This window comes from Neoarius graeffei, chromosome 2 (genome assembly GCF_027579695.1).
Source record: "Neoarius graeffei isolate fNeoGra1 chromosome 2, fNeoGra1.pri, whole genome shotgun sequence".
Classification (NCBI taxonomy): Eukaryota; Metazoa; Chordata; class Actinopteri; order Siluriformes; family Ariidae; genus Neoarius; species Neoarius graeffei.
Window position 1 is genome coordinate 13,579,136 of NC_083570.1, and position 15,008 is coordinate 13,594,143.

At 42.6% G+C, this 15,008-nt stretch overlaps 1 protein-coding gene across 1 annotated transcript in view; it reads right to left on the reverse strand.

Moving 5' to 3' along the window:
• The window catches only part of gnpat2 (glyceronephosphate O-acyltransferase 2), a 31,900-nt gene extending 22,193 nt beyond the window's left edge, over positions 1 to 9,707 (reverse strand). Inside the window, exons 1-5 of the mRNA XM_060913856.1 lie at positions 9,475 to 9,707; positions 3,294 to 3,482; positions 2,836 to 3,012; positions 358 to 487; positions 138 to 265 (exon numbers count right to left, since the gene is read on the reverse strand). Coding sequence (XP_060769839.1) covers positions 138 to 265; positions 358 to 487; positions 2,836 to 3,012; positions 3,294 to 3,482; positions 9,475 to 9,489 — 639 coding nt within the window. The 5' untranslated portion in view covers positions 9,490 to 9,707. The remainder of the gene's footprint in view (positions 1 to 137; positions 266 to 357; positions 488 to 2,835; positions 3,013 to 3,293; positions 3,483 to 9,474) is intronic.
• Positions 9,708 to 15,008: the final 5,301 nt, after the last annotated feature.

Below are 15,008 nucleotides of genomic sequence, written 5' to 3' on the forward strand. Positions count from 1 at the left end.
CAAAAAAAAAAAACCCACACCATATCAATAAGACCAATTATAAACGAGATATTGTATTTCAGCTGGCATTTGCTATCTTAAGTTGGCTAATATAAGCTACATGACTTCTGGGTGTGGAGTTAGTGTAATTGTTTTACCCGCACGATAGTCCTGACATACTCGGACAGCACGGCCCAGTAGAGCTTATCCGAACCAATCGCACGGCGAATAAAGAACGCTCCGGATCGGCGCAAGATCTCACCAATCAGAGACATTCCCATCAGCGCTGGAGGAGAAATTGGGAACAATACAGAAAAGTGTAACATCAAAACATGATTAAACAGAATATTAGTTTCCGCTTGTCTCTCAGATACTTGCGAATTCCAGCAGCAATGACGGGGATGGACAGATCGTAGGTGAACATGATGTAGGAAATTATCAGAAAGTCAATGTAGCTCCTGTGATTGGGCATCAGAATGACCGGATGCTCCTGAATGGCTTGTTGGAGCTGAGGGGGCAGAGCCATCAAATGATAATCAGCTGGACATTTCATCTTTATAGCTAGCAATTAGCTAAGACACATTTTAGCTCTTTTAATCATTTTTGTTTTACAACGCAAATCCAAAGAACGATTGATGAGATCAAATCGCTAAAAATAAAAGCTATTGAGACCTGAAAAAAAAAAATCCTATCACTTAGCTAATGCTTTTTAATGAAAGCTTTTGGCTGTATTGAAATTATCATAGTTAAAAAAAAAATAATCTAGCTGGTTATCACAACTTTGTCAGTACAACAGTAATAGCATCCTGGCATGATGGGAACACAGTATAAGTGCAAACAGGAACAATAAATATTTACTATTTTCAAAAATACATCATTTTGCTATGTTCAAACTGGGTTTTTCTTAACCATTTAATCTCGACATAAAAGCTGACATATTTAGCAAGCTAGTTAGCATGCTAGCTAGGTAGCACGCTTACAACCTAGCAAATTGCTACGACTGCACAGAATTCATAGGCAAGCCTATTTCTGCCACTGGGGGTGGGTGGGTGGGTGGAGTGGTCGTATAGAATGTCACAACAACATCTCATAATTATGACTTTGTATTATGAACATTTTCTCAAAATTATAATTTCTCAATTATGAGAAGTTATTTTGAGAACTTAAGTGATAATTATGAGATAGGATCTCACTATGAGATAGAAAGTCGGAATAAGACACGAATCAATAATTATGAGATACCAAGTCATAATGAGATAGGATCTTAGTACGAGATAAAAAAAGTCATAATAAGACACGAATCCATAATTACAATCCTACTGTGAGATAGAAAGTCATAATAAGACACTAATTCATAATGAGATACCAAGTCATGAGATACCGTACCAAGTCATAATTATGAGATGAGCTCTTACTAGGAGTTAGAAAGTTGTCATAAGACACTAATTCATAATTATGAGATACCAAGTCATTATGAGATACGATCTTATTACGAGATAGGAAGTCATAATTGAGATACAATCTGACTATAAGATAAAGTCATAATTATGAGATACTAATACATAATTATGAGATATGATGGGATAGAAAGTCATAGTAAGACACCAATTCATAATGAGATACTAATACATACTTATGAGATACCAAGTCATAATCATGAGATACGATCTGATTATGAGATAGAAAAAGTCATAGTAAGACACTAATTCATAATTGAGATACCATCTTATTACGAGATAGAAAGTCATAAGACACTAACTCATAATTATGAGATACCAAGTCATTATGAGATAAGATCTTATTACGAGATAGGAAGTCATAATTGAGATACAATCTGACTATAAGATAAAGTCATAATTATGAGATACTAATACATAATTGAGATATGATGAGATAGAAAGTCATAGTAAGACACTAATTCATAATTGGAGATACCATCTTATTACGAGATAGAAAGTCATAAGACACTAATTCATAATTATGAAATACCAAGTCATAATTATGAGATAGGATCTTATTATGAGATAGAAAGTCATAGTAAGACACTAATTCATAATGAAATACTAATACATACTTGAGATACAAAGTCATAGTTATGAGAGACGATCTTACTCTGAGATAGTCACAACATTAATTCATAATTATGAGATATGATCTTATGAGATAAAATCTTATTACGAGATAGCAAGTCATAGTAAGACACTAATTCATAATGAGATACAATCTTACTATGAGATAGAAAGTCATAAGACAATAATTCATAATGAGCTACAATCTCCCTATGAGATAGAAAGTAATAAGACTTGAATCCATAATTATGAGACACTAATTCATAAGTCATAATTATGAGATCAGATCTTACTATGACTTTCTATCTCATAGTAGGATACTAATTCATAATTATGAGATACCAAGTCATAATTATGAGATAGGACCTTACTATGAGAAAAAGTCATAAGACAGGAATCCATAATTATGAGATACTAAGTCATAATGAGACACGATCTTACTATGAGATAGAAAGTCATAATTATCAAGACACCAATTCATGAGACACTAATTCATACTTATGAGATAGGATCTCACTATGAGATAGAAAGTCATAATGATGAGAAACCTTCTCATTATTATGGTGGCAGAAAAGGGCTTCCATACTCCAATAATCTCCAAGAATTGTATCTGCTACATTTGTGTAGTTTCCCTGCACGTCAAAGTGCCACTAGTATGTAGAAATGAATATGTACTTGAGGCAGTGCGAAAAAAACATTAAAATGTCAGCTAAAATGGACAACAAAGTTGCTGAGATAATACAGAGAGCAACGCCCTGCCGATGTTGGGGATGAGAGCATGTCTAACCCGTGTGAGTCCGTCCTCGTTCACCCATATGGAGCTGAAGAGCCTCTTGAAGACTTTAGTGAGAGTGAAACCCATGAGGCGGATGAAGTTCAGCTGTAGGTTCTGACTCATCTCCTCTAAGATTCTCACGGCCTCCTCCTCCACACACTCAGGCGGCTCACCTGACTCCACAGCTATCTGCATGGAGCGTACGTTTATATTCGGATTCACTCACTCATCGCACATCACCATGAGAGATTGAAGAAAAACGTGACGCTAATTCCTTGACACAAAGCTAACTGCTGTAGTGTAAGAGGAATAAATGCATTTCAGGATGTGCTGTAACAGGAAAACAATCCATTTCTGGTTGATAACAATAACATGCTGTTATTGGAAAATAATCAGCAAGCCATGTGTTTTATTCCTTATTTAGCATGACACTAGACACAGAGTAGAAACAGGTCTGGAGAGCATCTCACCTCAGAGATAACGTAGCGTAGATACTGTGACTCCTGCACCATCCTGTTGAGGGCACTCACAGACAAAGACATGGCCCCGCGATACGGCTGAGCACTAAAAGTCCTGAGGGCGTGGCTTATATCACTGCCTCGCCTTCTCTCCTCCAGAATATCAAAGACATTTTTGGGCGATTTTAAGTTCTGTGCTCTCTGTAACAGAGGGATACAGCACGACTGCGTTAATATTTCTGTTCTGTGTACGGCGGACATGATGGATAATGATATCCAAATAACTTTTGTTGGCAGGTTATTAGGCAACTTTTACAGCGTTCAGCCAGACATTAAAACCACTGACAGGTGACTTGAATAACATTGATCATCTTGTTACAATGGAACCTGGCAAGAGGTGGGATAAATTAGGCAGAAATTAAACATGGAGTTCTCAAAGTTGACGTGTTGGAAGCAGGAAAAATGGGCAAATTTAAGGTTCTGAGCAACTTTGACAAGTGCCACATAGTGATGGCTATGGGATGAACCAGTGACAGGGTCATGGCACCCAAGGCTCATTGTTGTGTGTGGGGAGCGAAGGTTCACTCGTCTGATCTGATCCCAAAGAAGAGCTACTGTAGCACAGATTAGATTCCTGTAGCTTGTTACATAGACACAGAGCGGTCAGAGTGCCCATGCTGACTCCGGTACACCACCAAAAGTTCAAGTTCAAGTCAACTTTATTGTCAATAATGTCATATGTGCAGGACATACAGAGAATTGAAATTGCAAACAGTAATACAGTAATAAACATGAAATATAAAATATATACACACACACACACACACACACACACACACACACAAGCTATCTAAGAAAAGACAGTGGCAATCCAGAAGGTATAAATATGGCAAATGTGGCAGTGTGAACAGAATTAACGGTATAAATTTAAATGTGACGAATGACAGTATAAACAGAATGAACAATGTAAACGGGAACAGCAGTCTGACAGTATAGTAGGGCAATATAGCATGATATAAACAGAATTATCAGTATAAATATAAATATGGCAGTATGAGCAGAATTTACAGTGCAAGTATAAATATGGCAGATATGACAGTATAAACAGTATAGCAGTGAAGTCTATCAAAGATAAAAGATGTATAAAGTGTAAACAGTGTTATAAACAGTTTTTATATAATGCAATTAAGTAAAAAAAAATAATGTGTAAACAGTATTTTAAACAGTTTTTACATAGTGCAATTGAATTTCGTTAAAGTTCGTTAAAGTGGCCGGGGAGGGAGTTCAGCGTCCTGATGGCTTGGTGGATGAAGCTGTCTCTCAGGCTACGTTTACATTAGACCGTATCTGTCTCGTTTTCTACGCGGATGCACTGTCCGTTTACATTAAACCACCTGGAAACGACGGGAAACGGGAATCCGCCAGCGTCCACGTGTTCAATCCAGATCGTGTCAGCTCCGGTGCTGTGTAAACATTCAGAATACGCGGATACGCTGTGCTGAGCTCTAGCTGGCGTCTCATTGGACAACGTCACTGTGACATCCACCTTCCTGATTCGCTGGCGTTGGTCATGTGACACGACTGCTGAAAAACGGCGCGGACTTCCGCCTTGTATCACCTTTCATTAAAGAGTATAAAAGTATGAAAATACTGCAAATACTGATGCAAATACTGCCCATTGTGTAGTTATGATTGTCTTTAGGCTTGCCATCCTTCCACTTGCAAGTGGTAAGTGATATGCGCTGGGATCACACACACAGTGGCTCAGTCCCGAATCATGGCTTGTGCACTTCACTCGCGCGCTGTGTGAGTTGAGCAGGGCCGGAGTGCGCACCCTCCAGAGGGCACTCGCTGTTCAGGGCAGAGTGATTTGGAGTGCAGGATGCCTGCGGAGCCGAGCGTATCAGTGTATTGGCGTTGCTATGTGCACGCAAATCGTGTATTGGTGTTGCTGTGTGCACACTAACCGTTTTAAAAACGTTAATCTGATGATCCGCTGATACGGTCTAATGTAAACATGGGCTCAGTCTGCTGGTTCTCGCCCGGAGGCTTCCCATTCTCCTCCCAGAAGGCAGGAGGCTGAAGAAGTGGTGGTTAGGATGGGTGGAGTCGCCTGCAATGCTGAGTGCTCTGCGGGCCAGGCGTGTTGTAAATATCCTGAAGGAAGGGTAGGGGGACACCGATGATCTTCTCAGCTGCTCTCACTATGCGCTGCAGGGTCTTCCGGCAGGATGCAGTACAGCCGCCGTACCACACAGTGATGCAGCTGGTCAGGATGCTCTCGGTGGTTCTGCGGTAGAAGGTGTGCATGATGGGGACTGGTGCTCTAGCTCTTTTCAGTCTGTGGAAGAAGCAGAGGCACTGCTGAGCTTTCCTGGCCAGCGATGCGGTGCTGCTGCTCCAGGAGAGATCCTCGGTGAGGTACACACCCAGGAACTTGGTGCTGCTCACTCTCTCCACAGCGGCACCGTTGATGGTCAGTGGAGGATGCTGGGTGGAGGCTCTCTGGAAGTCGACAACCATCTCCTTCATCTTCTCCACGTTAAGAGAGAGATTGTTGTCTCTGCACCACACAGCCAATTGGCTCACCTCGTCCCTGTAGTATGATTCATCATTGTTGTAAATGAGTCCCACCACAGTCGTGTCATCCGCAAACTTGATGAAGAGGTTGCTTTTGTGTGTTGGTGTACAGTCGTGGTTCAGCAGGGTGAAGAGAAGGGGGCTGAGCACACATCCTTGGGGGCCCCTGTGTTCAGTATGATGGTGCTGGATGTGCTGCTGCCAACCCGGACTGCCTGTGGTCTTCTGGTCAACACCTACAATGTGCTCCAGAACTGGACCATGGAGCAATGGAAGAAGGTGGCCTGGTCTGATGAATCACGTTTTCCTTTACAGTACATCATGTGGACACCGGGTATGTATGTGCATCACATACCTGGGGAAGAGCAAGCACCAGGATGCACTTGTGTGGGCAGTGTGATGCTCTGCTAGGAAACCTTGGGTCCTGGCAATCATCCATCCATCTATCCATCCATTATCTGTAGCCACTTATCCTGTTCTACAGGGTTGCAGGCAAGCTGGAACCTATCCCAACTGACTATGGGCGAGAGGTGGGGTACACCCTGGACAAGTCGCCAGGTCATCGCAGGGCTGACACATAGAGACAACCAATTATTCACACTCACATTCACACCTACGGTCAATTTAGAGTCACCAATTAGCCTAACCTGCATGTCTTTGGACTGTGGGGGAAACCGGAGCACCTGGAGGAAACCCATGCAGACACGGGGAGAACATGCAAACTCCACACAGAAAGGCCCTCGTTGACCGCTGCGCTCGAACCCAGGACCTTCTTGCTGTGAGGCGACAGTGCTAACCACTACACCACGTCCAAGTCATTATCTCTAGCCGCTTTATCCTGTTCTACAGGGTCGCCAGCAAGCTGGAGCCTATCCCAGCTGACTACGGGTGAAAGGTACACCCTGGACAAGTCGCCAGGTCATCACAGGGCTGACACATAGACACAGACAACCATTCACGCTCACATTCACACCTACGGTCAATTTAGAGTCACCAGTTAACCTAACCTGCATGTCTTTGGACTGTGGGGGAAACCGGAGCACCCGGAGGAAACCCACGCGGACACGGGGAGAACATACAAACTCCGCACAGAAAGGCCCTCGCCGGCCACGGGGCTCAAACCCGGACCTTCTTGCTGTGGGACGACAGCGCTAACCACTACACCACCGTACCGCCCTCATCCAAGTATAGAGGGCTACCGCATGACGTCACCGTACCGCGAGATTTTGTTAGGGCGCCATATTGGAAGACCAAGTACATACATACATGAAATGCAGCAGCAAATTTTCTTTTATTAACATGTTAACAGTGTTTTCTTTACTACATTAACAGTTGTTCCATTCTTCAAATAAAGTCTGTTAATTATATGGACTTTTAATTCTGTTTCAAACAATGATTATGAAAGACCTGTTCAGAATTTGTTCATTTATATTTCATATAATAATCAGTGCAGATTAAATGAAATTCTCCACTATCATGTTAAAAAAAATTATAGCACTTGACCACTATTGCAATCTGTATTCATGCTGTTATGGATTTTTTTATTTCATAATTTATTTTTAATTTACTACTTATCTGATTTTATTTATACATCTTTGAATTATTTGGACATGGGGGAAAAACTATATTTAAAATCCAAAGAGGGATGGAGGGAGGAAAATTAAAACAAAAGAAAGAAATGAAATATATAACATAAATGTGATAAAATTAAGGATGTTTTTATTCAGTAAACATTTAAAAAAAAATGTTCTACAACACTCTAGCCTAGTGACTTACCAGTAACTAATGGCCCTTTTCCACTACCCTTTTTCAGCTCACTTCAGCTCGCTTCAGCTCACTTCAGCCCGACATGGCTCGCGTTTCGACTACCAAAAACCAGCACGACTCAGCTCGCTTCAGCCCTGCTTAGCCCCTAAAACTCGCACCATTTTGGAGTGGGGCTGAAGCGAGCCAAACCGTGCCGAGTGAGGCTGGGGGCGTGAGCAGACACTCCCCTGTGCACTGATTGGTGAGGAGGACTGTCCTCACATGCCCACACACGCCCCGCGAGCACGCTGGGATCTGTAAACACCGCAAACCCGGAAGGAGAATTACGAATTACGAGAATTTCTGAAGCCTTATGCGCCTCGCCTCATCTATACGCTCTTGCCAGTATCTGTTGGCGTTGTCGGTGACAACAAGCCACAGCACCAAGACCAGCAACACTAACGACTCCATGTCCTCCATGTTTATTGTTTACTATCCGGGTCGTGAGACTACCGCTTAAAAGATCACTGAATCAGTGACATACAGAGCATCGTGGACGAGTTCGCGGAGCGCAAGGCTCGTCGTATGCCCTTCAAATAATGCGCGCAGTAGGCTATTGATGTTTTATTATGAGCCATGTACAGTATGTTGCCTAATGTTTTTTTGTTTCTGAATTACATGTTCGTTTGAAGGACTTAATGTACAAAATAACATAGTTGCACCCCGTAGTGTTGAAATTGGTAAACACAGTGCATTCAGTGAGGTTTGCACCGCCCTCCTTTTATTTCTGACTCTTCCTGTCACCGTTGCAACCTCTGAGCGCTCATTCGTATGCCCTTCAAATAATGCGCGCAGTAGGCTATTGATGTTTTATTATGAGCCATGTATACAGTATCCTAATGTTTTTTGTTTCTGAGTTACATGTTCGTTTGAAGGACTTGATGTACTAAATAACATAGTTGCACCCGGTAGTGTTGAAATTGGTAAACACCGCAGTTGCGGACATTTTGTAGCCTAAAATGATGTTATGATAAGCTTTAATAAAGGGCCCGGTCATTTGCCCCGCCCCCGGCCCGGCTCTGACTTGTTCCGCTACTGTCACTGATGTCACTGTTTGCGCTGCTTAACGACATCACGTGACGTCCACCCACTTTCGCTAACTCCACCCAATGTGTCCACCCACTTCCAGCCAGCACGGTTCAGCGCGGTTGTAGTCGAAATGCAACTCCAACTCCGCTCAGCACGGCTCGGCTCAGCCGCGTTTGTAGTGGAAAAGCGGCATATATGGTCTGAACATATTCTGTACTGTTGTAGATTTGAAGTATTCAGATCAGCTCTGCATAAAGCAGCTAAATCCTCTCTCTGTCTCCTGGCAGAAAGCTCCTTGGTTTGCTCCCCTTGTGTCTCAATCACAGCTGGTATTCTGTAGAAAGACTTCTTTTCACCTTTCCCATCAGCTTTGTTAGAACCCTAACACAGCACAAAAGTTTACCATTGTAGGTTTTTGATAAACCAAGTGCCTCGTGGGTTCACATACCGCGCGCTGCCGTTATTTCCCCCGAATCACGAGTTTGTTGGTCTTCCAGTATGGCGCAAGGTTTGTTTACTTCCGGTTTCGGGTGACGTCAGTGCAAGGGGTCTATCTTGAGAACTCCTTGGAACTTTTGGAACCTGTTTAGAGTCTGATCTGAAAGAATGCACCTTATTTGCTCATCATTGCCTACTATTTGGTTTGGAAATTTTGTTTTGTTTAGAGTCAGAGACTTTGAATGATGTTTTCGACTTCAACAACAAAACTAAACCTGAATCTGGTTTTACTTTCACATTTGCAGAAACAAGCATATAAACATGAATAAAGAGACAATACCAGGAGTCGGTTCATGGCTGCGGCTGCACGGCAGGTGCGCTTTTCTCCAACCGGGTGATGCGCGAGCCCCAATCACCGAGCCCGTTTTCGGAAACTCCTCCTCAAAGCTCTCGCGCGACTTGTTGCACCGGCAGCAACGACACCTGCCGTGACATTGTGCCTGGGATTCGATTCTTAAAAGAGTCGGTTCCTTTGATTCAGGTGTAGGGTTTGAAGAATCGGTTCTGACACAGTGCAATTTGATATCGTCTAAGTTCTCGCACAGATGTGGAGTCGACTCCCTCCCTCACACACACACACACACACACACACACACAAGGATTCAGTTCAGTTCAACAGAATCAGAATCACTTTACTCTCTTTACGAGTCACCAGGAAAACAGACGCGACAAAGAATGAAATTAAAAAAAACAACAACAACCAAGCAGGAGTACACAGCTTAAATGTTCCTCCATTCAGACATGGACTTTAGTTCACTTTATTCGTCCTCAAGGACGTGTAACCAGAGAACAAACAGAAACGACTCATATAAATCGGTTCTTTCGATGCTTCAAAACATGGAATCAGAATGAGTCGACTGAGAACAGTTCATTTCTTAGGTACAGGGAATTTCCTTCGGTTTTCTCTCTCTCTCTCTCTCTCTCTCTCACACACACACACATTTGGTATAGATTTGACATTAGAGCTCTGTAATGTTACTTTATTCATCAAGGGCGAAAAAGAAAACCGGAATCAACTCTAATGAATCGACTCCAACGTTTAAGGAATCGAACTGGCCTACTTTCACCAATAATACCCTGTTGTTCGGTACTACAGAGAAATCCTACTTTCTTATCTTCTTATTTCTAAGTTGTTATTTCCCCCCCTTATCCATATAGTCAACAAATAGCGTTCCTTCTTTTTCCTTATAGCAATACATTTTAAAGCTTATAACACTTTTTTAAATCCATTAATGCTTTATAAAACACTTTTTTTTTGTATTTACATACAAAAACATCTCATCTCATTATCTCTAGCCGCTTTATCCTGTTCTACAGGGTCGCAGGCAAGCTGGAGCCTATCCCAGCTGACTACGGGCGAAAGGCGGGGTACACCCTGGACAAGTCGCCAGGTCATCACAGGGCTGACACATAGACACAGACAACCATTCACACCCACATTCACACCTACGGTCAATTTAGAGTCACCAGTTAACCTAACCTGCATGTCTTTGGACTGTTGGGGAAACCGGAGCACCCGGAGGAAACCCACGCGGACACGGGGAGAACATGCAAACTCCGCACAGAAAGGCCCTCGCTGGCCACGGGGCTCGAACCCGGACCTTCTTGCTGTGAGGCGACAGCGCTAACCACTACACCACCGTGCCGCCCACACAAAAACATAACTTTTTAAAAGTTTACTTACTATTTACTAAACCCATCAAAATCAGGGTTAAAAATCCTCATGTATAATATTTCATAGATTTTCCTATCGGGCGGCACGGTGGTGCAGTAGTTAGCGCTGTCACCTCACAGCAAGAAGGTCCGGGTTCGAGCCCCGTGGCCGGCGAGGGCCTTTCTGTGCGGAGTTTGTATGTTCTCCCCGTGTCCGCGTGGGTTTCCTCCGGGTGCTCCGGTTTCCCCCACAGTCCAAAGACATGCAGGTTAGGTTAACTGGTGACTCTAAATTGACCGTAGGTGTGAATGTGAGTGTGAATGGTTGTCTGTGTCTATGTGTCAGCCCTGTGATGACCTGGCGACTTGTCCAGGGTGTACCCCGCCTTTCGCCCGTAGTCAGCTGGGATAGGCTCCAGCTTGCCTGTGACCCTGTAGAACAGGATAAAGCGGCTAGAGATAATGAGATTTTCCTATCCATCAGGGTGGTAAAAGAGAGCAACTGGACTTGCTTGAAGATTCTTGAAGACGTTTCACCTCTCATCCGAAAGGCTTCTTCAGTTCTGTCTTACTAATAGGGAGTATCAGGTATTTATCCTCTCATGGATGAAAAGCAATCCTAAGGTGTCATTGAGTCATCCTGTTGGTGTGGGTCACTGGGGGCTGGGTGTGAACAGCCTAGAGTGTCGTTGGGATGATCAGTGGATCGTTGGTTCTCTCGGTCCTCCTGTGAGTCACTGAAAACAGCTGGGTTTTGGTGTGCATTCAGTTGTCTGGGAAGTGTGCCAAGGACTGCATTGTAGGTGGCTGATAAATTATGTCTTACACCACCACCTCTGTTCAACGATGGCCGTTCCAGGTTGACAAAAATGGCTTCTTTAACTCCTCGCTCATACCAACGATCTTCTCTGGGTAAAATGCATACGTTGCAATCCTGAAATGAGTGTCCTTTGTTGTTAAGATGAAAGATAGACATCAGAGTCCTGGCCTGAGGAACCGGTTCTCCTGTGTTGAGACATGCGCCTGTGAAGCAGTTGTTTTGTTTTCCCTGATATATGAGTCCGTGCATTCCTCACTGCTTTGAATTGCATACACTACGTTGTCCTGTTTGTGTCTGGCTATTCTGTCCTTAGTGTGGACCAGTTTCTGCTTCCGGGTGTTTCTGGGTCTGAAATGTACCGGAATGTTGGGTTTGTAGAAGATCCTCCTGAGTTTCTCAGATAGACCAGAAATGTAGGGAATGACGATGTTCTTGCGTTTGTTCCTGTTCCTTGTCCATTATGTTCCTTTTTCTGCTCTTGAAGGAAGCCCAGTTGGGATACCCACAGTTCTGAAGTGCTTTCTTGATGTGACTCTGCTCCTTCTCTTTTCCCTCTACCATTGTAGGAATGAGAGGTGAAACGTCTTCAAGAATCTTCAAGCAAGCCCAGTTGCTCTCTTTTACCACCCACAGTTTACTATGATCTGGATGACAGAGTCTTCACAGACATCTATCCATCAGGTTTTGATCCCTATTAAATATCATAAAAATATCTTTAAAGTAACATAATATGATTTTTTCCCTCCATATTACTCCAAGATGTAAAGACCAAATCATGCAGATACAAAGCAAGAGCTTCTGGTAACGTTCAAACATCAGAATGGGAAAAATGATGATCTCACAGTGAAGTGTGACTTTCTTTCACTGTGGCATGGGTGTTGGTTTGAGTGTTTCAGAAAGTGCTGATCTCCTGGGGGTCTTCACACACACAGAACAGTCTCTAGAGTTTATACAGAATGGTGTGAAAAACAAAAAAACACTGAGTGAGTGGGAGACAGTTCTGTGGGTGGAAACAAACACCTCGTTGATGAGAGGTCAATGGCCAGATTGGTTCAATCGTATAATCACTCTTTACAACCGTGGTGAGCAGAAAAGCATCTCAGCATGCAACAGCAGAACAATACGTTGGGTTCCAGTCCTGCAGCCAAGAACAGGGATCTTCGAATCAACAACTAGTTCCTGTTAAAAGTGGCTGGTCAGGGTTTATATTCAGGAACATATAAACAGCAATTCGGCTTCAGAATAAAATCAGTTTATTTTTACTGAGGGGAAAGGTAGGTCATAAACAACATTTTAATCTTCTAAAATAAACCGATTATGACATCAGCGACTGAAGACAAAACTCCGCTGTCCTACTGCTCTTTCACAGAAAGAATAACTATCATAGGAGAAATTGATAAACACGATTAAATAAATACATTCGGGTGTCAGCTTCTGTAATATTTCTGTATAGACGTATACAGTGCGAGTACATGTCACACACAGACAGACAGACAGACAGACAGCAGTCTCTCATCATGAAATATTAAAAACAGTTGAATGAGTCCCAGAGTTCAATCTGCACATGTTCTCTTCATCAGGGTTCTCCGGTTTCTTCCCACCTCCTGAAAAAGATGCCGACAGGCAGACTGGCTACGATGGATATGAAATAATGCAAGTGTGTGTGGTTGATATCCATATTCTAGCCTCGTCTCATCTCATCATGGATATGGATCAGGATGAAGCTCTTACTGAAGACAAATAAAAGAATCTGCGGCAAACACTACAGAACCAAAACCCTCTTTTTTTTTTTTTTTTTGTTCAAACGCTACATTTTCAGGCCGTAACATCATATCAATTTAGAATGCAGAAATAATCCACGATCTGATTATAATAATTCAGCTACAACGATTAATCTGAAGCAGCACTCATCTCTACAGCAGCTTAGTGAATCATACCTTGTGTTTAAACACATTTCTAAAGTGCCAGTGTACGTATTTCAGATTGGCATTTCAGTAACAAATACTCAACTCGCTGAGCTCTTCATTCTGAGATTTGGCACACGTTCAAGGCGAAACGTTCTAAAGAGGCGAGTTATGAATTAAAAAAAAATATATATATATATATATATATATATATATATATATATATATATATATATATATATATATATTTTGTGTGTGCACGTGTGTGTGTATATATAGAGTACAGGTGTTGGTCATATAATTAGAATATCATGAAAAAGTTGATTTCAGTAATTTCATTCAAAAAGTGAAACTTGTATATTATATTCATTCATTCCTTCCACACAGACTGATATATTTCAAGTGTTTATTTCTTTTAATTTTGATAACTGACAACTAATGAAAATCCCAAATTCAGTATATCAGAAAATTAGATTACTTAAGACGAATACAAAAAAAGGATTTTTAGAAATGTTGGCCAACTGACAAGTATGAACATGCTCAGGTGTTATGAGAGCCCAGGTTGCTCTGATAGTGGCCTTCAGGTCTTCTGCATTGTTGGGTCTGGCGTATCACATCTTCCTCTTCACAATACCCCATAGATTTTCTATGGGGTTAAGGTCAGGCGAGTTTGCTGGCCAATTAAGAACAGGGATACCATGGTCCTTAAACCAGGTACTGGTAGCTTTGGCACTGTGTGCAGGTGCTAAGTCCTGTTGGAAAATGAAATCTGCATCTTCATAAAGTTGGTCAGCAGCAGGAAGCATGACGTGCTTTAAAACTTCCTGGTAGACGGCTGCGTTGACCTTGGACCTCAGAAAACACAGTGGACCAACACCAGCAGATGACATGGCACCCCAAACCATCACTGACTGTGGAAACTTTACACTGGACCTCAAGCAACATGGATTCTGTGCCTCTCCTCTCTTCCTCCAGACTCTGGGACCTTGATTTCCAAAGGAAATGCAAAATTTACTTTCATCAGAGAACATAACATTGGACCACTCAGCAGCAGTCCAGTCCTTTTTGTCTTTAGCCCAGGCGAGACGCTTCTGACGCTGTCTCTTGTTCAAGAGTGGCTTGACACAAGGAATGCGACAGCTGAAACCCATGTCTTGCATACGTCTGTGCGTGGTGGTTCCTGAAGCACTGACTCCAGCTGCAGTCCACTCTTTGTGAATCTCCCCCGCATTTTTGAATGGGTTTTGTTTCACAATCCTCTCCAGGGTGCGGTTATCCCTATCGCTTGTACACTTTTTTCTACCACATCTTTTCCTTCCCTTCACCCCTCTATTAATGTGCTTGGACACAGAGCTCTGTGAACAACCAGCCTCTTTAGCAATGACCTTTTGTGTCTTGCCCTCCTTGTGCAAGGTGTCAATGGTCATCTTTTGGACA